The sequence below is a fragment of the Pithys albifrons genome, chromosome 5, assembly GCF_047495875.1.
Source record: "Pithys albifrons albifrons isolate INPA30051 chromosome 5, PitAlb_v1, whole genome shotgun sequence".
In the NCBI taxonomy this organism is placed as follows: Eukaryota; Metazoa; Chordata; class Aves; order Passeriformes; family Thamnophilidae; genus Pithys; species Pithys albifrons.
In genome coordinates, this window is record NC_092462.1 from 2,282,881 (window position 1) to 2,305,092 (window position 22,212).

Genomic DNA, 22,212 nt, shown 5'->3' on the forward strand with positions numbered 1-22,212 from the left:
CACCAAGACAAAAGCAGCCTACTTAATCAGCTAGGAAAGATTCTGCAATAATTAATTCCTGCAAATAAATGAGGAGAGAAGAGCCCCTAGCGATACTATTATGTTTTTTTGGCCTCCCTCTGTCCCTGGTATTTCAGAGCTCCAGGGCTCCTGAATATCTCCGTGTTGCATGTGTCAGTCTCGATTTGTGGAGTGACACAACTTCCCCAGCCAGAAGCATCCTCATCCTCATCTTCATCCTCATCCTCATCCTCATCCAAAGCATCAGCACAAGGGCGCCAGTGGGGACAGGGACACAGAGCCACAGGAACACGGGATGTGTGACAGGGAGAGGAGGCACAGACCCAGCACGTGGTGCCTCCAGCGTGGCCCCGGTGTCCCCAGAGAGCAGGGACAGGAGGATTTAATCGCAGCTCAGGCTCTGTCGCTGCAGGAAGGCGTGACAAGGCTGCGAGATGTGTGAAGGCAAGACAATATGTGCGATACTCGACAGCCCCAGGCGTCCTGCAGGGGGAAGGGGGAGCTGGCTGGGGAAAAAGGGACTCGCTGCTCTGACTCAGCTGATGTTTGCCAAACACCGGTGAAAATGAGCAAGAACTGCAAAGGATAAATCAGGAGCCCAGAACTCGCGGCAGGAGGATTCAGGCTCACACTGCTCTGTGTGACGGTCCCCACTCTGATCCACATCATTTCCTCCTCACTATCTTCTCAGTATTTAATCTGTGAAATGCAGCACTGCCACAAATCTGCTAATACACTAAAGCCACTCCACCCCTCTGCAGATTCCTATTACTCTGTTTAAAAAAACTAACATTTTAAAAGCAATGTAGGTATGAACTTTAAAGCCCACAATGAAGAAAAGTGGCCTTCTAAGTAGCTGTGTGAGCTCTAAGATTGTTCATTGCTCATTCCAGCAATACAAGAGAGCACAGGAATGTTTGGAGTGACCCTGTTCCACCAGAACATGCAGACCTAGAAAAGCCAAGCTCAGCTGTGTGGCTGAGACCTTGTGCCCTCTCCCTCTTACACACCTGGGCTGCCAGAAAACACACCACCACCACAAACTGCTCTAGTCCAGATGTTCAGCTCTTCACCCGACACGATTTCCCTGCCTCGATGCTGTAAGCAAATGGAAATTATTTCCCCAGAGTGCCAGTCACCACGGGGCTGCTGAGAGGGAGGCACGGGGCGTTTGCTGATGCTCTGTGGCACCTTGGGATGCAGAGGTGACACATTCTACCCCCCAGTGGGACAAATCCACACCATTTGTGGTTTGTCACACAGCAACTAAAGCTAAACACATCCCAGCAGTTGCAGCTCCGACGCTGGTTTTACACCTGGTACAGAATGTGCTGGGAGCTTCGGGATAGGATGAAAAGGCAAAGAGAACAAGCAAATCCTGATCTCAGGAGTGCAATAACATCAGTGGGGTTGCATCAGATCCACAACAGTGCAAACCATATGAAAGCAGAGGGCAGACATTTAGGAATACAACTGATTTGACCCTTTAGTGTCTTAGCAAACCTGTCTCTCACCTCCATGACTTAAACCCAAGTGTATCTTTTTCTCTGTTTCCTTTGCAGAGCAAATTCCAGTGCCATTTCTCTGCCTGTTTACTGACATGGAAATTGGCTTAGCTCTGCCCAAAGCAAGGCAGTTCCAGCTCTCTCCCACTGGTTCAGCTGATAGAGTAAGACCTTCCAGCCCTACAGAAGCTGCATTACCAGCAAAGTTAACAACATTGAACACCAGTGAGTCAGGTTAACTTGGAACTACCACTTTTCCTCTGTGATAAAGCCTTTTAGATATCCCACTGCCTGTTCAATTTGCTGTGTATTGACTGAGGGAAAACCTTTCCTCTAAAAGCAGAGGATGTGATCTCTCTCAGAAGAGGTGGCAGGCTCTGTTTTCACCCTGGTTGGATCACCCAAGAGCAGTGTGGCCACAGCCCCTTGTCTGTGAGCAGCAATGACAGCAGAGCTGGGGGAACAGCAGCTCCCAGAGAAGGCAGAGTGGGCCTCAGCCAGCAGGGAGTGATGGCAATTCAGGGACACACCACCCCAGGAGAGATGGACACTGGTTTAAAATACTTAAATAGCATAATTACCATCAATTAAACAGCTGTGTAATATTATTATGGCACTGTAGATGCCGTAGGTGAAGGCACAGAAAATGGGAGCAAGAGGGACCTCCTCGAAGGAGTTGAATCCAGTCCAGTGATACGTTAGAAAAATCACATCTCATTTATAATTAACTTTCTCTTGGCTCTTTATCTGATTAAACCCATTAGGAGGCTGCAGAAGAGGATCATTTCCTTGTCCCCTCAGACAGCCTTTTCTTGAGCACACCAAAGCCAAGCTCCTCTGGATTTTGCTCCCTCTCCCAGCAATCCCTCTCCACATGTTTGTGCACATTTGGATTCTTGTTCCTGTTCAGTGACCACCACTATGCTCGTGTTCCAAAATGGGTCTCAAGTACCTTATGCGTGGAATAAACAATCTCAAGTAATCAAAACTAATTAAAAGCATTCACTTGTACACTGTAATGAGTCCAATAGCAAGGATACAACTCCCACTGGAAGTACCTCACCTAATGCATCCAATTTTATTTAAAATAGATCACACCTAGGTAAGGAAAATAAACCTCATTACAACTTCCTCCAAGTCTTTTCCAGTATGAGTCTGACTCCAAGTTTTTAATTTCTCTTAATGAGAGAGCAATACAAGCAACAAGACTGGAATTCTGCAGTAAGTTAAAATGGATTATTTTTGCACTAAATCATCAGTGGTGCAGGATTTATGAAGAACCCCTAAATTTACAAGAACCTGTGGCTTCTGGAAACCCCTTTGTCATCTTCAAGTGCTAAATATGGAAACAGGCCCGATTTTCCACATGATGTACAGTAGTTGGGTTTCATCTCAAACACTGGAGAATGGAAAAAACATCCTTGAAAGGAATTATAGGAATTTAGTACTTGGACCCATCACAGTAAATGTTTGGTAAAACACAGGAGGAGACCTCAAAAAACTAATATATTATAAATTCATGGTGACTTGCTGTACTATTCCTTTAACACCAGTGTTGGCTCCCAAGATGAGAGGAGCAACTCCAGGTTTCCATGAAGTTACACCAGCAGCAGAACGACCCTGTTTTGTTCATTTCTGCATCCTGTGCTCTCCAATACCAGAACTGGATGAACACAGGTTTGGGTTTTTCACCCCCAGGAACACAAATTCCATCACATCCCAACTATCACACACAGTACAAGTACCACAGGAAAACTGGATGCGTTCCCAAACCTATTAAGGCAACCCAGTGACCCACCAGAATGCACAAAGCCACAACCATCACCATGAGGATTAAATTTGGCTTGGTGTGGGTAATAATTTTCTCCATTTTATGAAAATTCCCTTTCTGTATTAGGACAAAACTGAAGCCTTCTTATCTTAAGCTGTGGATGCATTAAAAAAAAATTGGGGTACTGCTGAAAATCAGAGAAAAACCCACAAGGCTTCCAGGCTAGGACACCATCCTGGAAAACAGAAGATCCAGCTGGATGATGGATCCAAGATAAGCCTCCTCCCAATCCATAATCAGACTCATCCAGCTCAATTAATATTTAATTACCCACACAAAAGGGATCAACTTCCACAGAACAGATAGAGGGCACGTTGGCTGGTGCAATGCAGCTCTGCTCAGCAAAAGTAGTTCAGGACCTGAAAACAGGCTACATTACTTGGGATTTTGGAGCTCCTGCACATGGCACTTTTGTCTCTGCTCCCAAAATAAATTGTGCCTACCTAGTCAAAACACAGAGGAATTCAGTTTGGAATTCTTGTACTCTTGGCTTCTCCAAGGTGTAACTTTTCCATCAAGAAAATTACCTGGTTTGAGGATTTCAGAAATTAATGCATAGAATTTTGGAATGAATATTAAGGCCTGGAGCTGTATTTCTGCCTCAAGTCACTAAGGGCAAAGACTCAGACATCTTATCTAATACCAGAACTGAGCCACCAACATCTATTGCATCCAAACTAAGGGATTAACAACGTTTTGCTTGATATTTGTAAATTGAAAGTGCCCAATTAATATTTTCCAGTTGTAAAAGATAACTTTAATAAGATATCCATTTATTATGCTCTTGAAAAATTAAGATGGATCAGCTGTGGTAAGACCCTGATATGGAGACTCAATGTAAGAGGTGCTTTCCAAGCATTCCTTTGACAATTGTTTCAACCTTGAAAGGCTCTGGGTCACTTCACTTGGAAAACAACAGGAAAACAAGAAACAAAAAATACATAATTACAAAAGAAGTGATAGAAACACCCACTTTGATTCCTTGGATCTTCAAAACATCTCTCCTAGTATGATATTGCTCCCAGGTTATCTAAAAGTCAAATTAAAACATTGGGTATGCACTTAATCATTTGAATTTTGCTTCCTCATGCAGAATTCCATACCCACACAAATACACCTTTGAAATTCAGAGGGCAGACGAAGCAGATGTCCCCTCTCCTTCTTGGTTCTGCTTAAACCAAAGGCCAAGGTGCTATATAAAATCCCCCACTGTGTGGAGATCCAGGCAATATTCCAGGCACAATGGGGTGGGGTGAGGATGGTTTTGTTCCAAGTCTCGCTTACACTGGATTCCCTCATGCCTTTATGGTTATTGGTACAGGATCTGCCCTCTGTGATATAAAAGGGCCCAACAGTGTCACCTACTGCAAAGGAGCTTTTGCTCAGCAGGGCAAAGCCTTTGCACAAGTCCCTGAGAACGTGTCTGGGTGTTCTTTCAATTTGTAGCAATTTGTCTTGCTCGTGTACAGTGTTGGTTAAAATGCAAATTCTATGCAAAATAAGGGACTGAAGAATTCATCAGTGAATATACTTCATGTGGATTAAATTCTTCATCCCACAAGCAGTTCCCCAAATTTCATTGGGGTAACCAATGTTATACCAACTGACATAAAAAAGGGGAGGGGGAGAATAACTGTAAAGCCGTTTATGTCATAATTATGCAGCACCACAGACATCTTTGCTCCTAAAGGGGAGAGAAAGCCCAAACAGAAATAAATAGCTGCCTGCAATTAAAGCCATTAAAAGGAGATTACCTCAAGCAGGGGGTTGAAGCAGTGGGCACTGCACACTGTACCTTGCAAACCAACCGTTTGTGCCTGCGAGACTGGACACACAGGGAAAGTGCCCTGGGAACTGGGTGTGGCTGGACAATTCACGGGTTTACCCCGTTATTTGTCATTAACATCCCTGAATTACCGCGGATGGTACAACACCCAGCAACGTGTGTCTCTAGCGTTGCTTATAACACGATTTAAGAAACACCTCCGTAAAAATACACCCGAGGTCTCCAAACCCGCGGTCTCTAAACCCGCATCTGTGCAGCTTGCAGGAAAAGGGATGGCAGCACACGAGTCAATACCACCTTCTGCCAACACGAACCGCCCGCTTTCCTCAGGGCAGAGCAGGGAGACCCGCGCCCAGGAGCATCCACAGTACCCACTCCCACGGCACACAGCCCGCAGAACCACCCTCCGCTCGGTTATCCCGGCGCTTCCACATGGACACACACACCGGGGGGCAGGAGCATCCCCGGGCTCCGCGCTCCCAACCCGCGCTCCCGTCCCGCTCCCACCTTCTTGGGTCTCTTTCTCCTCTGGCTGCCTCCGTTGCACTTCTCGCCGCCGTCGCTCCTCTGGGCCGCCTCCTCGTTCATGCTGGCGAGCGGCACTGCCGTGCCATGCAGGCTGGGCGCCCAGCCCCAGCCGAGGGTGGCACCGGCGCTGCCGGGGGCGGGCACAGCCACAGTGACAGCCACAGACACAGCGACAGCGTTGCCGTGGCGGCGGCGGCGGCGGCGGGGCGGGGACGGGCGGGACCGGGGATGGCACACGCCCGGCTGCGGGGCTGGGGGTGATGATGCTCCGCAGGGGAAACGCTGCTGGAATCACAGAATCACAGACTGTTCTGAGTTGGAAGGGACCCAACAAGGATCATCGAGTCCAACTCTTCAGTCAATGGCCCACACAGGGGATTGAACCCATGACCTTGGCATTATTACGACCAAGTTTTAACCGAGTTCATCTCAGTGGAAAGGGTGGAAAAGATCCCTAAGGCTCGTCTCCTGCCTCCGACACACCTGCCACTATTCCAAGGTGCTCCAAGCCCCGTCCAACCTGGCCCTGGACACTCAGGGATGGGGCAGCCACAGCTTCTCTGGGCTACCTGTGTCCCAGCAGCTTCTCTCCACCCAAAATGTGCTCTCAAAGGCAAAAGTCACACTGGAAAATGCACAGTATGCACTTCACTAGCCAGAAAAATGCAGGGACAGCATTAGATTGTCCCTGGCCAAGTGCATGTTGAGCAGAGGTTTATTATTTAAGGGTTGGACCTGATGATCTCGGAGCTCTTTTCCAACCCAATCGATTCTATGATTACTGACTTTCTTTTATGTCTTGGTTTGAGCTGGCAAACCAAGAAACAAATAAACCAAGAAGCAAAGAGGTTTGTGGATGCAAGAGGCTCAGAACAGAGTATTTTGGTCAAGATAGGGTTGTGTTCTCCTTCCTCAAAAATGGAACAGCCCCTGAAATGTCACCAGTACTCCTCTGTGCCTGGCTGTGCTCAAGGAAGGAACACCCTGCACTTCCTGGGCATCCCACATCGCAGGATCACAGAATAATTTGGGTTGGAAGGGACCTGAATGATCAACTCATTGCAACACCACTTCCATGGGCAGGAACATCTTTCACTAGAGCAGGTTGCTCCAGCCTGGCCTTGAACACTCCCGGCGATGACACAACCACGAGGTGACACCCCCTCCCTGTCCCCAAAGCCTACCCGTGAGGGAGGTGTTTGGCCACAACTGTAACATCCAAGGGATGATTCACCGCCAGCATCAAAGCAGACAATGGCAGCGTGATTGGCACAGCACAAGGCGTTGGTTTGTACTACTAAAATAAATCACCTCCTCCTTGGTTTGGAAGAACAACACAGCGACATTCACATGTAAATGCACGTGAGAATTGCAAATGCATTCTTCTGGTGAGCACTTGAGAAAGGGAAAAAAACTTCACTGTTCCACTTACAACTGAACAAAACAGCCAAGCAACTTGCCCTCCTTCTCAAACAGCGGCGAAGGGTGGGGAACAAAAGAGAAAACTCCCTTGAACTGCTTACTCAGCAGAGGAGAGGCTGGAGAAAGTGCAAAGGACCCAGCGAGGCGTGAATTGGCTCCCCCACGATCACAACGAACATCTGCAGCACAACAATGTGAGCAGTGTAACAATCTGAAACCTTTTTTCCCCTCCTCTTACTTTAAGAGTGACTTCTTTGTTACTGCAAGCAGTAGTAAATTCTAGACTAAAAGGAGAAATAACTCATGTAAAAGTAAGGGGAGCTACAGACCTTGGAGGAGGCGGGTGCTATACAACACTGCATCTGTTCTGCCATAATTAGAGCTGCAATCACAGTCACAGCAAGGATTGGGGGAAGACATACAGCAGTCATTTCTCATCAGCATCAGATATCCATGAATTCATTTGTGCAACCTGGAGAGATGTGGTTATTCTTTTAATTTACTAACAAGCCACAGATGCTGATTTTAAACAGAGGTCATCTCCCCTTTCTCATTTCAGTCCAATTTGGCACAAATTCATCCCCTCCCACAGCCCTTTCTTACAGAAAACTAAGCCTTGTACAGTCTTTGGACAGTCTGATATTTGTTTATTCCCAATAATGAATCCTTGGATTAAGGCAGGTTGTGATGATGTATTGTGTGTTTAATTCCTACAATGTTTCTTGCACAATTAAAAGAATTAAATCACTTACATTTCTGAACGTGAATATGAACAAAACTCCAATCACACAAGATGGTTCTGGAAACTACAAATCACACATGATGGTTCTGCAGACTCAGAGGTGATGGTGCAGTGACGTAAATGGGATGAAGAAAACACAGTATCACTCATTCCTCTGTCCCTAAAAGAGGTGGGACCTGACATTACATATTTAACTCTCTTTTGGTCTTCAAGCTGGAAAAGAATAGGAAACAAGATTGCAGGAGACATCCATGATAGTCAGGAAATGAGCAGATTCTCCTGAGAGACTGTGATGATGAAAGGCTTGATGTCTGGTGAAAGGAAGAATCTCTGGGGGTCACCCTGAGGAGCAAAAGGGCAGCACCCAGGGGGGCAGCCAGTGCTAAAAGGGCAGGCTGGAAGGTGTGAGGGAGGAGTCAGAGAGAAAGACAGTTGAGGATTTTCAGTTTCTCACCTGATCTTTCCCTCTTTTCTATCAGTACACGAGGCTTGCACTTCCACACCACTCCCTGGGAAGTCAAACAAACCACTGGAAAAGCCTATTCTGACAAGTATTTCAACTATAAACCCCTCATAAATTCACTGAAGGATGACAAGCTCATTAATCTTAACTGCTCTCAGCTCCTGTCCCCAGATCCTGGGCGTTCACCTTTGGCAATAAGTTTCAGGTGTAGCCAAACACAACAAATGCTCTTGCTCAACAACACCACATCGGTACTCCTCACTTCCCATGATCCCAGAAATCCAGCAGGACACCTGCCCCAGCCAGCCAGGGAATCACAGCTGGTGTGAACTGACAGTAGGACCAATAACAGCAAAATTCAGGCCTAATAACCACAGGAGCTGCCTCGGAAATGCCCAAACACTCCAGTAAGTCCTAAATATTCCAAACTCCAGAAGGCATTCTTCACCACTTAAAACAGTTAGGGAAAAATATTAAAGGATGTGCACTGCATTTCCTTCACAAGATTTATGAGCTGAAAAAGTAAGTAGACATAAACTTCAAACATGGGGAATTGTACAGGCAGTAATTTTGAACTCTCTTAGACCAAGCCTGCAGGGACACACCTGCTCAGCCCTCAGCACTTTACAAGGGGGGTATCAGGACTCCAAACCCCACCTGATCCCCCCCAGATCCAGGTTTACAGCTGGTAATTGGTGATCAGGCAACTGCCATGGGTGAGTGTTCAGGGGAAGGGGCAGATCAGTGTGTGTGCACTTCCCACAGGTATCTCCTGTCAGTTATGCTGTTTCCAGGCTGTTTCCATTACCCCTAAATCCAGGTGCTTAACTCAAGTGCCTTAATCCACCCAACACCTGAACACATTGCAGTGTACCAGCCTGTCAGGTGAACAGATGTACAATTACCTCCCTTTGATGCAGGGGATTGCACCCAGGCCTAAATTTTCTTTATGGAGCTGAAAACAAATGATGCAGAAGTGAAGCAGCTCCCTGAGAGCCCTTCATCAGCGTGCTGGCCCTTCCTCTCACAAGCACTGCCAGAAGCTCCTGCAGCACATCAGCAGCAGTACAGGAGTCCCTTTAGTTTGCCAAGTGTGGACAGTGGGAAGGGCTTCCTCACTGAGTTCTGCTTGGGTGTTTTCCAGCCCCAGGACCCTCAGTCCCAAATTCATTCACATGGGCATGGAAACCCAGGCCAAAGGAGAATGTCCTTGTTACAGGTGCTGGCAGATGTCAGCAGCCTGCACTGGGACACTGCAGTTGGGTCCCAGCTGCTGGGCAAGATCCCAGGTTTATCACCACCTCAGGCATGTCTATACTGTCACTCTGTCACAGGCTTTCCCAGAGTGATGATGGTATAATTCCCAGTTACTTCCACAATTAAAAAATTTAATCCAACAAAGCCAGCCCTATTCCCACGGAATGTAAGATGTGTTAATTCCCACCATTGCACAAAGCACAGAAATTAGAACCTTACCTTCTAGTTGAATTAGAACTTCTTTCCACACCATGACCTTATTTCATATTTTGCACCTGCACTACTTATGTTTGGGGGTTTTTTTTAAATAATAATTTAGAACAACCTTGTCAGCAGGTCAGATCACTTCCACATTCCACAGTTTGGACACTGAAGGCTCAGGGGGATCTTATCAATATGTCAAATAGAAATGGGAGAGAGTAAAGAAGCTGAGTCAGGATCTTCTCAGTGCTACCCAGTGCAGACAATGGGCACAAGCTGAAATGAGAGAATTCTATTTACACTTAAGAAAAACCCCTTTAAAAGTAAAGGAACCCCTTTAAAAGTAAAGGAGCCCCTTTAAAATAAAGGAACAGTAAAGTTCACAGACTGTGAACTCCAAATCTGTAGATACATTCCAAACATGACTGGGCATGGCCCCAAGCAACCTGCCCTGCCTGACCATGATCTGAGACAGGGATTGGACTGGATGACCTCCAGAGACCCCTCTCCACCTTGCCTGTTCCAAAAGCAAACCCTCTGTATTTCTGCATCACAGTAGTTATTAAAGGCATTAAAATGCTCAGCTATTCTAGCTGAGTAATTGCAAATATTGTCATTCTGGAAATGGTGACACTTAGACTCTGTCAGTCACTTCAATGCTTATAATAACCCCCCTGTGAGTATCAGGTGTGGGCAGTGCTCTGTGTCTCTCAGTGGCCACAGATAATCAGCTGGGATTTTATCGACCCAGCACTGCAGGACTTGCTGCTGGTTACCTTGAGCTGAACCCTCAGCTTCCATCTGGCCCACCCTGATAAGAGAGGAACAAAAGAGCCAAGCAGAGGGGGGCAAAAAAGCTGTCTGTGGTTTGCCATTGAGTTATTAAACCAAGCTGTAATAGCAGAGAGTTAAACTATTTATTACTTCTATCAAAAAATCTGAATAAATTATTTTTATGATGATAAAGTTAAATAATATATTAAAAATGAGCATTTTTTACATGCTGTTATATAAGTGTTCCCTCTTTATTCCCTCCTCAGTGTATAAAGGACAAACACAAACTCCTAATAAGCAGATTCCTCTGACCACATATCAGAGCTTTCCACTAAAAATCACTGAATCACAGAATGGTTTGGGTTGGAAAGGACCTCAAAGATCATCCAGGGACACCTTCCACTGTCCCAGGTTGCTCCAACCTGGCCTTGGACACTCCCAGGGATGGAGCAGCCACAGCTGCTCTGGGCACCCTGTGCCCACCCTCCCAGGGAAGGATTCCTTCCTAAAACCTGCCCTAGCACTGCATGTCCTTGTAGACAAATAACCTGCTGTGTTTAAGTGCTGGAATGTCACAGAGTTTGCATCTAAAACACACAAGCAATCGTTCTTTAATCTGGGTTTCTGTTACACAGTCAGGATTCACCTGGTAATTGGTCTTCTCAGGATGGGAGGATAGCTGAGAAACACATAACCACCTTCCAAGGAACACATCTGATGTGTCCCTCCACTCTTAATAGATCACATTTGAAAAGGAAAACCAATGAGAATACGTTAAATAAGGAACCCAGCTCCTGATTTCTGAGTTCAGCACCTGGGCCAGGGAAAGCAGGAGGAGCCAGGCCCGAGGGGGGCTCTGGGCATGGACCCCCAGCACCTGCACTGCACAAACACCTCCCAGCAGTGGTTTGCACCCAGCAGAAAGAGAGCAAACATCTCTGTGGCAAACACACTTGGGTGACTCATCCTGGAGGAGGAGGATCTGTTGCTGGTGGCAACCTCAAAACAAAGAGGATGCCTCTCTGTGTGTCCTTGGAGTGAAGCAGCAATAGGTAGTAAGTACCCCCTCATCATCTGTCAAGCCTGACACGGCTGATGATGCACAGTCATGCCAAAAATGTGTACCCCAGGAAAGGTTCTCCTTTCAAAGGGAAATATCTCCAAATCATGAAAATTTAACGTCTGAGTTTGATACTGTCAGCAACTTGTATATGTGTTTCAAATATATATATTTAATCACTTGGCTCTACTCCTTGTTGCTTCTGTCCTCTGGAAAAGGGTCATTCCATGGAAGTAGCAAGGAACTATCAATGTTTAAGATTTTTAGAAAGGATTCTCAGCAGTCTTTCAACACTGATGACAGTCAATCAGCAGTGCCATACGCTGGAATGGATGGCAGACTATCCAAATATCCACTAAAATGAAGTGCTGCAGAATGCAAATTTGACATTCTTTATCTTTCTAGAAAGAGATTTTTCTGTTTTTAGCTCATTGAAGTCAACCTACCACACTCACTAGACAATTAAAGTAAATGCCTAAGGAAAGAATTAAAACAGTGGGTCACTTAATACAACACTAAGTCCCTCATTAACACCTCCTGGTTGCTGCGATTTTCCTGGATTTCTGCGTTAAAACATCAGCCAAGTTGTGCCGGTTGCCTGCCTGGCTCTCAGTGCTCCACAAAACACACACACAGCCACCACTCCCATGCAAACTGACAGTCCAAATACAGATTTCAAGCATGTTAGAGAGGGGAGAAGGAATTCCTGCCTGCGCTTGTGGCGTGTGTAGATCAAACAAATTGAAATCCATGAGCTGAACGTGCCATTTTCTGCCCAGTGGGAGCTGCAAATTGGTTGTTTGCGTTATCCATCCACGTGGGAGTGAGGACTGAGGGGAGGTGACCTCACCCAACACCTCTGCTGAGAAGACATCAAACTTAGGCAAGAGAAAAGGCTCTGGAGTCCTGTGCAATTATCATGCTGGTCACGTGCTCCACGGCCATTGCCATAGAAACCAGACACTTGCCAGGGAGACTTCTGAGCTCAAAGCATTCTCCTCCTATGCCTTCAATTATTATTCTTCAGATAACTGGTAATTTAGGGTTTGTTTTGGAGCAAAAGGAGTTGAAGGGTTTTTAGTGTTCATCTGGGAAAGCAAAGACTACCAGAAATTAAAATTGAAATCAGTCATAACAGAAAGGAAAATTAGAATAAAGGTTTGTGCCATGGGGTTTATAAAATGCAGCATTTGTATCGTTTAGCATGAGCAAACTGCAAGAGAAATGTGTCATATTTCCAGCAGAATGCAAGAAAATAAAGAAAACAATGTATATTTTTCTTGCCAGATACTCCAATGAGCCTCTAAGGTTGAAATTACTACAGATGTAGCTGTTAGGTATTGTTTTACACAACCTTTTCTTTTTCCTGGAAAACATCCTGATCCAACTTCCACCTCTTGGATTTGGTGTTTTTGATACTGTCTCAAGATGAGCTTGAAATGTTCTCCTGAAACAGTTCAATTATTAAAGGTTTTGCATCTCCATGCTGGGGATCAGTGCACAGGAAGGGCAAAGAGATGGTCAAGACCAGGGAGGCAGAGCCAGGACCGAATGCAGGAATGGCTCTGGTGTGGCAGGAGAGAAATTCCAGTGGAGGGGGAAAGAGGGGAGATGGACAGAAGAGTCAGTGCTTCCTAAAGCTTTGTGTCCTCCACAAGCAGGGGGAAAGCTCAAGAAGAGCAGATGGTTTAGTGTTCCAGCAGAAAGGAAAAGCCAAGAGCAAAGAAACTCATGCAAAGTAAATTCTACCTCTATCAATGGCCCAGCCATAACACTTTGTTATTTCACTGGAACCACCTGATTCTCTCAGGACACACCGAGGCATCAGCAGCACATACAGAGCCAGGGCATCTGGTACTGGATTTGCAGCTGGATTTGCAGAAATTGGGAGACAGAGTGTAGGACAAGGAACAAGCAGTGTTCTCACAGCCAGGGCAGCCAATCATCACACCAGGCACCAACGTTGCTGCTGCTCCATCTGTCCCCTCATCATGCTTCATGCCAGACAGGTGCTTAAAAACAAGCTGTTCACTGCAAAGTTTCTGGGGTTTCTCCTCAGACACCTTGGGATCTTTCCTTCCAAGGGTTAACAACTCCCAGGGACAGTCAAGGTCAGGAGGGAGTCACTGAGATGGAATAAGCTCACTTGGAAAAACAAACCTCTCTTGTTTTCCTCAGTTAAGGGTCCAAACTTAGTCAAACTTCTGGATATCCTTTATATCCCTGTCTTTCAGCATCCCACCCATTGAACAGGAATAACTGTGTCTCTTTACTTAACCAGAAACATAATGAACATTAATTAATTATTTTCCACACACTGGCTATGACTTTGATGAACAGGATAGATGAGCCCCCAAGGGACTAATAATTCTGCCTTCAAAGGGTGTTTAAACAGTGTGTGTTGTACGTAAGGCCTGGGGCACAAATGGAGCAGTGAGCAGGAAACAGGCCATGGAGTGGCTGTTCATTAAACCTGTATCATTATTGTGTGCACCCAATCCAGCAGGAGCTGGTGGAAAAAGCATTAGGGCCATGTGTAATGGGAGCCTGGGCAGTGATGCACAGGCATGGCTGGGTCACACAGAGGCTGCAAAGGCATCTCCTCACCCTGCACTCCCCGTTAGCTCCTCTCAGTGTAGCTTTTAAGTACATATATATATATAAAATGAGCAAGGACTCAATAACAGAGGGTCAGAGAGCCAGATGTTCTGGTCTGACAGTCACTGCCATTTTCAGAGATCTTGTCTCTCAGGTACATGACACCAAACCCCTCATTAGAAACTTGCTGAAAACTGGAAAGGGCTGGCAAGAATCACTTCAGAAGGGAAAGGTTAATTAGCTGAAAATACATATTCCATGGACAAGATGAGCAACTGTGTGAGCTCTTCTGACTTAAACCCAACACTGACACCAGCTCCTCTGGCTTTCATCAGACATCACAGAGCCAGTCCCTGACACCCCAGGAGGGGTTTTATTCTCAGGGATTATTAGCACTGTCATTCCATGACAGAATCCTTCAAGCTATTCCGCAGGATAACCCAGGGAGGCACCACAAAACACCCTGACCTTGAATGCTGCCAATCCCCTATAAGGCTTCCCATTCTCTGCCTGCCTAAACTGGCATCTCCCTGCACCCCATTTTTTCCTGCCACAGTGTTCCATTTTCAAGTCAAATATCTGGGACAGTTCCTTGCCTTGAGTGAAAAAAACCCACTTCCTCCAACTTCCAGAGACAAAGTGCGTGTCTATATATTTAGCAACAAAAACTGGAGTAACATTTAACAAAGAATTTGTTCTTCCCTTACTGTAAAAGAGCACTCTGGCACGTCAGGCTGACATTCTTCTCGTGAAAACCCATCTCGTTAGGAAATATTCTCTTTGGAACTGTACTAATAATATGTACTTAATGAAATACACATTTAAAAAATCAAAAGGGCTTCCTTTTTACTTTCACCCACAGGTAGTGCACTTTGAAAAAAAAATTAAAATAACCACTTTCACAATATTAGGAATAAAATTAGGAGTTATGAGATGTTCTCTGTGTGGAGATAGGACAGAGTGCACAGAGGTGTTTGGGTCCTCAGGGCTGGACTGGAGACAAGCTCAGGCCCAGAGTGGTGGGATTTTTGTGGATATGCCTTGGTCATCCACAGTCACCAGGAGACCCCCCAGGTCTCTGAGCTGGCAAATTATGTGGAAGGAACAGTTTCAGATGAACCTTTTCCTCTGTTCCTGGCCAAGAACCACTTTCAGTGTATAATCTCATTTTAGTGCTTTTCTGTATCGTGATGATCTTGAAATGCAAGCTGGAAGGGGGTAATTATAAAAGAACCTCCTAGAGCAGCCTGCAGGTTTGCCCATCCTGCAAATGACAGTGGAAAACAAGGAAAAGTCATTTCTGCCTATTGGTTTACCCTGATATAACCATCCTGAAGGTATAAACATTTTCAGCTCAGAATTCTTACAGGTGCAGGAAACAAATGCTGCTCCTGCTTTCTGAGTTGCACAGGATAGGCAGGACTTGCTCAGGAAATACCACAATTTACAACTAAATTATATTTAATAACCAAACCAATGATGAGTCTTAAATAAACCCACTAGTTTCAGATCACAACATGCTGCCCAACACAGAGCTGCACTTGGCAAACACCCTGTGAGAGACCATCTTTCACAGCTGACACTTCCTCCAAAGAAACTCCTGGCACCTTCCATGGCCCAGCCCTACTCTCTTGGAGTCACCTTAAGGAGGAGCCACTTCTCTTACCGTCTGACAATTAACACTCCCACGGTGAGTAACAGGATGAATCATCCCTGCAACAGCAAAACCCCCAAATTCTGCAAGGAAAATGGCTCCACTGTCTATTCTTCTGCCTTAAAACAGGTCTTTCCTTGCCATGCTGTGCTGTGAACAGCCCAAAGGCATTTGACCCTGGAATAATTCTGCTGTTTACAGTATCCTAAGCCAAAGTACACAGAGCAGGGAATGCATTTATTTATAACAGAGGGAAACTCTGGCAGTGAGGAGGAAGGGCTGCTGATCCAGAGCCAGGGCTGAGGGGGAAAAAGGGACACCCCACAGCTGGATTTGGGACACAGTGGGGTGCAGAGCCACCACACACAGCAACTGGAGGTGGTTTCCCATCATCTTCCTCAAGAAATGCCCCTTCAAGAGCTGTGATGATGTGAGTGCTGCCCACAGAGACACTCCAGTCAAACACAACTCACTACTCGTGGTGGGAAGTGGCAGAAATATTTCCTTCTTGAGTGAAAGAGGAATGGGCTGCAGAGGGGGGGGAGACACCTCTGTGTGCACCAGGAGCTCACCCCAGTTTAAAAAATTATATTAAATAAAAGAAGCATCTTCCTGTTGAAACTTTTGTTACTTCAAGAGCAGGCAAGGTGACCTCCTTTCCCTGCTTTTTTGTATCATATCCCAATTTTTTCCCTCTGCCCCCAAAACTGTTTGCTAAACTCAATGCATTATGAATTCTTTCAAGTCAAAAAAAAAGAAAAATTCCACATTTTTGGGTAACACACACACGATTCATCACCAAAACTATTTTGGTAAAGGGTCTATATCTTAGTCAAATTATATATTGTGAAGTACTGTCATGAAATAAATGAGTTGGACCCAATTTTGGAGTGAATTTAAACTCTGAAGAAAGACCTTTTATCTATAAACTGAGTTCTTGCAGATCATAATCAACATGTGCAATTAGGTGAGAAAATGCCTGAAATATTTGAGTTGAACCAAAGGAGGGCACAGGGAGCAAACAAATTTGGATTATAATATGAAAGAGTAACTTGAATTGTAATAAGCAGTATACATTTAATATATGTTTAGTTGCATTTGCATGACTGAGATATATTAATAAAGGCTTCTTATGACTGAGATATATTAATAAAGGCTTCTTATGACTGAGATATATTAATAAAGGCTTCTTTTCCTTTTACACCAAAGTCAGGATCCTACATGGGAACAGAAGGAGTCACAAGTGGCTTTAGCATTTTTTTTCCTGGAAAAAGCAGCTACAATAGCAAAGATAATTTTGAAACTCAATCTGATTTAAACATCAGAGCTAATAGAACACTTAAGGAAATGGTGATTTTGAACTCTCTGTAACCATAATTGCTAATTTTCATTCTGGAAACACACACAAAATTTCCACATGCAGAATAATCACAGAAGATAAACAAAACATTTTATGTAAAATAAATGGATGCCTTATCCTGCAAAGACTTGAAAATATTTCCTGTTGCCAGCAAAAATACTCATAAAATGTGGAATGTGATCCAACAGCTGGGAACAGTTATCTCCAGGAGAACCAGCAGGGCTTGCAGCCCTTTTTGCACACAGTGGCACCCACAGGTTTTCATTTCCTCTGTGATAAGCCTGTCCCAGGGAGGAAACTCAGCAGGATTTCTCCCTGCCATACTTTGAAACCTACTCTGAATTTCATAAGTTCTTGTTTGAAGGGACTAAAAGAGACTTGAAAGCCCAAGAGTCAACACACCATGAAAACCATCGTGCCAGGGATGAAAAGGATCCTTAGTCATGTAGAAGCAGAAAAAGGCACTGAGGGAGGGCCAGGCTGGACCCACAGCCACAACACCCACCCCAGGCATCCCTCACTCACTGGGTTCTGGTTCCAGCAGCGAGGCAGGACCAGTTTATTCATCCAGGAGGTGAATTCCTCACTGCAGCAAACGTGCATCTCATCTCACACAGGGTTTCCACTCTTTGTTTCAACAAACATCCTTGATTTTTACTACACTGGCTGAGAACCCAAATCTGGTACAAGAAAATGGCTCTCAATTCTGCACAAACAAACAAACCTCAGCAGCTGTCAAATGATTTGTTTCCTAAGCAAGAAGACAAACATTATTGAGATGTCAATGCCCACAACTGTTTTCAGATTCCAAGTACAGGGGTGGAGAATTATAGCTGAAATATGAAAAGAAGAAACTGAAAAGGTTAATTCAAACATGCAGATTTTGTTCCAGCAGAAAAGCTTTCACTAATTTCTCACTTGATAATGAGATTTTGTTTCTTCCCTGCAGTATTTGTAATATTAGAAAAAAAACACTTGAGAAATGCAGAGAGTCAATTTTGTAACTCTTTGTTTCTCAGTTTCGTGGGAAGGTTTCCAGCACTGGCATTGGCATGAAACCTGAATGGAATAAAGGGATGGTGAAAAATGGTGAAAAGCAGCTGGTAGCCACCATTTCCTGATACAGAATTTGGCTTATTTAATTGTAAAACCATAAAAGCAGCTTGGGGTTTAACCCAATACTCCAGTTGGAACATCAAGAGGTAAAATCCAGTAATCTCACACAGGGTTTATAATATAGGACTAAAAGTCCTCACTTTACAAAGTGTGTATTTGAATATAAGGTTCCCTTGGGGGCATAACAACACTAAACATTGCCCTGGTGAAGGCTTTTATTTGGTTTTTGGGTTTAATTTTAACAATTCCTACAGCTGAGTGCAGTCTGGTGAATCTACCACAGATAAAGGCACCTCTGCATTTTCATACTGTTGTACATGATTTCTTAAGCTACATGAGCTCAGCAAAGTCAAGGACTGGTGTTCAACACAAGAGGAAAATTAAGCTTTGAGTCCCTTCATTAAGAAAACACCTCAAGGAGAAGGATCTTAAATCCAGATAAAAGTCTCACCCTTAGATATTTCTCTCTCATCCTGATACACATTAGTTTAACCACATCAAAGGCTGAGTTACTGCTGCTATTAATAGAGGCCTGGACTGAATTCCCATAGCAAACAGTGACAAGTCATTTGTCCCACATCCATCCCTTCCCTCCAGAGGTGGTTTCTGTTGTTCTCCCCAGCCAACAGCCCTTCAGAACACAAACCAGCTCTGCCTCCCTCTGCCCACAGCTGCAAAGGTCCAGCTGATCAGAGGATCACTGTTTCAAGGATGGATCCAGGCATTTGGAAATTCAGGAACTGTAGGAACTCCTGACAGGAAACACTTCCAGCAGGGATCACTCCCCTAAAGGCAGGGAAAAGCCAAGGGGCTCAGGACAGCTCCAGTTCACACCAACACGCAGAGACTCAGAAGGGCCAGTCTAGATCTGGTGGTGTCCCCACCACGTTTCCATGAGCCCCAGGAATCCTGAAAGCAGGGACTGCAGGAAAGAGTGGGAAGCTCATGCCAAGCAAATTCTCTTGGAGAACAGGCCACAGAGGCAGCTCTAGGGGCTTCCACAGGGATGGTATCCTGCTGTTTGCTGCAACTCCTCCCAAGGTTTGTCATTTGAAGTCTTCTGACTTTTGCCATTTGAAGTCTTCTGACTTTTGCCTAATGCCCCCAGTCCTGGGGATAATTTTATCCCCTACAAACTCTTCCCTTCTTGCTCCCATTCCACCTCCCCAGGTTTCCCTTTCTGAATTTGCCTTTTAGCTGAACTGAACCCAAACATACACTTGTGTGTTTAGCAGTAACCCACAGGGAGTGTTTACCCACCCTCCCACAGCTTGTTTGTTCCAGGCCTTCTGTTGGCCTGTGTGAATCATCCCTTTAGGCAGCAAACTCTCCAGGAAAAGCTCTGCCTGTTGTTCTAAATCCATACAGTGCCTGGCACACCCAGCCCCATTCTCAGTTATTGTAATAACTCCAGCAATGTGCTTGCTCTCCTCACTGCTGGAATGCTGGGTGCTGGCTTTGTGTGCCTTCACTTCCCTAATATTCCCTAAAATCCAAACCCTGGCAGAGGGGCAGCAGGGAGAGGAGGGAATGACATGTTCCTGCTCCCAGATTGTAGGACACTCCGAGCTCTGCCCTCCCCAACAAAAGCTTCTTTTCATTAAAGGGTGGAAAAAAAATCCCTTTTATTCTCCAGCCTTTGAAGGGCTGACATCATCCCCTCTTCAGTTTCAGAATTTCAGGGAAAACAAGCTTTCTGCAGGGCTGGTCAAATGACTGGTAACTAAGAATTCCTGGGAGTGTTTAAATCCACACTCTCTATTAATTTATCATTAGGGCACCTTCTAATAATGACTCATCTAATGAAGAAACAAAACCACAGCAGAAACCCTCCCTGCTCCTGCAGTTTTGGTTACAAAGAACTGGGCATGTCTCCACCAAACAAGTCACTGTACCTTTTTTTTTTTTCCCCCTATCCCTTAATTAGCCCCAAGACTTCCAAGGCAAAACCACCATGAGCTTTATATACTGCAGAGAAAATATTTTAACACTGCCCTTTCATCATGCACATAAAAAGACAATTTCATCATCAGTTTTGTGTCCAGCAGCTGCCTTGAATGTGAAGACATGAATTATTTGTGAACAGGAATAGAATTAATAAAGGAAAATGTAGTCCCATCAACCCTGTGGGATTTTACCTCTCACAATTAAGCAATAATTTTTTCCCCCAAAGATCTCTCCATGCATGTGCCTGTGATCCATTCCTTGTTGAGGAACCCAACAGCAATGCAGGCTCAAGAATGTGAGCACACATTCAGTTTGCAGCAGGGAAATCCTATACTGCAGACTGAGGGAAGCTCCAAATTAAGGAAAACTTGTGTTTTACAGGAACAAATAAACTGTGGTAGTGATTTTTCAACAGAAGGCTCTAAATGTGATTCCTCCCACGAGTCCTTCCACCTTTGTTTTACTATTTCTACAGCACAAGCTGCTTGGAACAGCTAAATGTACCCAACAGCACCAAGTCAAGGCAAAGTCATTATTTCACCTACACTCCCTGTCAGCAGGCTGAGAAAACCTAAAAGCAAAGAGCTATTTTTCAGACCTCAAACAACACAGGGGCCTTTAGAGCAGCAACAAAAGCAGTTTGGAATTTCAGGCTCAACGCTGTGCTTTGAGTTGTGATTACACTGAAACCCGAGAGGGAATCACACCAACCCCTCCCCAGGGCTGGGCAGCACTTTTCATCTGTCACCTGGAAATAAGCTGATCTCAGGGAAGGCTTTGCTACAGCCAGCACTGGGCCTGCAGTCAGGCTTGGGGTTGGCCTGAGCATTCAGCAGAACTGCCTGGGAGCACCTCCTGACCAGAGGGGGCAACACACTCAGCTGGGCTTACAAATCACAGAATCCCAGACTGTCCTGAGCTGGAAGGACCCACAAGGACCATCGAGTCCAACTCTTCAGTCAATGGCCCACACAGGGGATTGAACCCATGACCTTGGTGTTGTTACAACCAAGTTTGAACCAACTGAGCTCATCTCAGGGTGCTTTACTATGGAGCTTTCAGTGTGACCCACTGCAAACCCTGAGCCACTTCCTGAGACTAAACAAGTGCCAGTTCTTGGTGGGTGACACGAGGTGACAGCCAGGCCCACAGCACAGAAGGGAAGCACCACAGAGACAAGGCAGGGGGTGGCTCTCAGGCCTCTGCTCCTCAGGGCAGAACAGCAGCACTGACCAGACCTGACTGACCAACCTTGGAAAGGTGACCACCCAATGGGCAAACAGCACCACAGAAACCAGAAGTGTCCACAAATGACAAGTCAGAGATGTATCTGCATCCTCTGTTGGGAGAATATGCACCAGTAAGCAAAGAGAGAAACTGGAGCAGTCAGAGACTGGAGTTGCCCATAAGATTTCCACCAACACATTCCTAATGTAGAAGTTGAAAAGGGTATTTCTAGAAAATAATTTACTTGGGAAATGAAAATTTCTGCTGTGTGTGAGGCAGAACTAGACACACATCCTATGCAAGTGTGGCTGAGGAGTTCACTCATCCCATTGCTTTGAGGGTCTGTGATTAAAAGGTTTTTTGTTTTGTGGGGGTTTTGTTTTTGTTTTTTTTGGTTTTTTTTAGAAAATTCTAATCTGTTGAAACAAAACCTGTGTTTAGGAATTGTGGTAACTGAATTTCAATATTAACAGCATTCAGGCAGAATGCCACCAGCAGAGAACATTCTAGATTTTATCAGCTTTACAATGTATATCATGCTTGTATATATAACATGTATTTATATAATACATATACAATTGTACATATAATATCTGTGGCAAGATTATATTAAGAATCAAAAATAAAATCACAGTAGCTTTTTTTTTTCAATCAAAACAGGCCAGATCTATCTTTTTCAGTTTGTTTTAAAACCAATTTTTTGCCAATTTATGATAACAA

At 44.9% G+C, this 22,212-nt stretch overlaps 1 protein-coding gene across 33 annotated transcripts in view; it reads right to left on the reverse strand.

Moving 5' to 3' along the window:
* Positions 1-22,212, reverse strand: part of ANK2 (ankyrin 2) — a 271,916-nt gene that overhangs the window by 172,096 nt on the left and 77,608 nt on the right. For 23 of the 33 annotated variants that reach the window (XM_071555418.1, XM_071555416.1, XM_071555419.1 and 20 more), the window contains exons 1-2: positions 5,651-5,790; positions 4,331-4,387 (exon numbers count right to left, since the gene is read on the reverse strand). The exons of 3 other annotated variants lie outside the window; for them this stretch is intronic. In XM_071555418.1, coding sequence (XP_071411519.1) covers positions 4,331-4,387; positions 5,651-5,731 — 138 coding nt within the window. In that variant the 5' untranslated portion in view covers positions 5,732-5,790. Of the gene's footprint in view, positions 1-4,330; positions 4,388-5,650; positions 5,791-22,212 lie in introns of those variants that run through there. 7 more of the 33 variants (XM_071555417.1, XM_071555402.1, XM_071555411.1 and 4 more) reach the window with 1 other exon arrangement.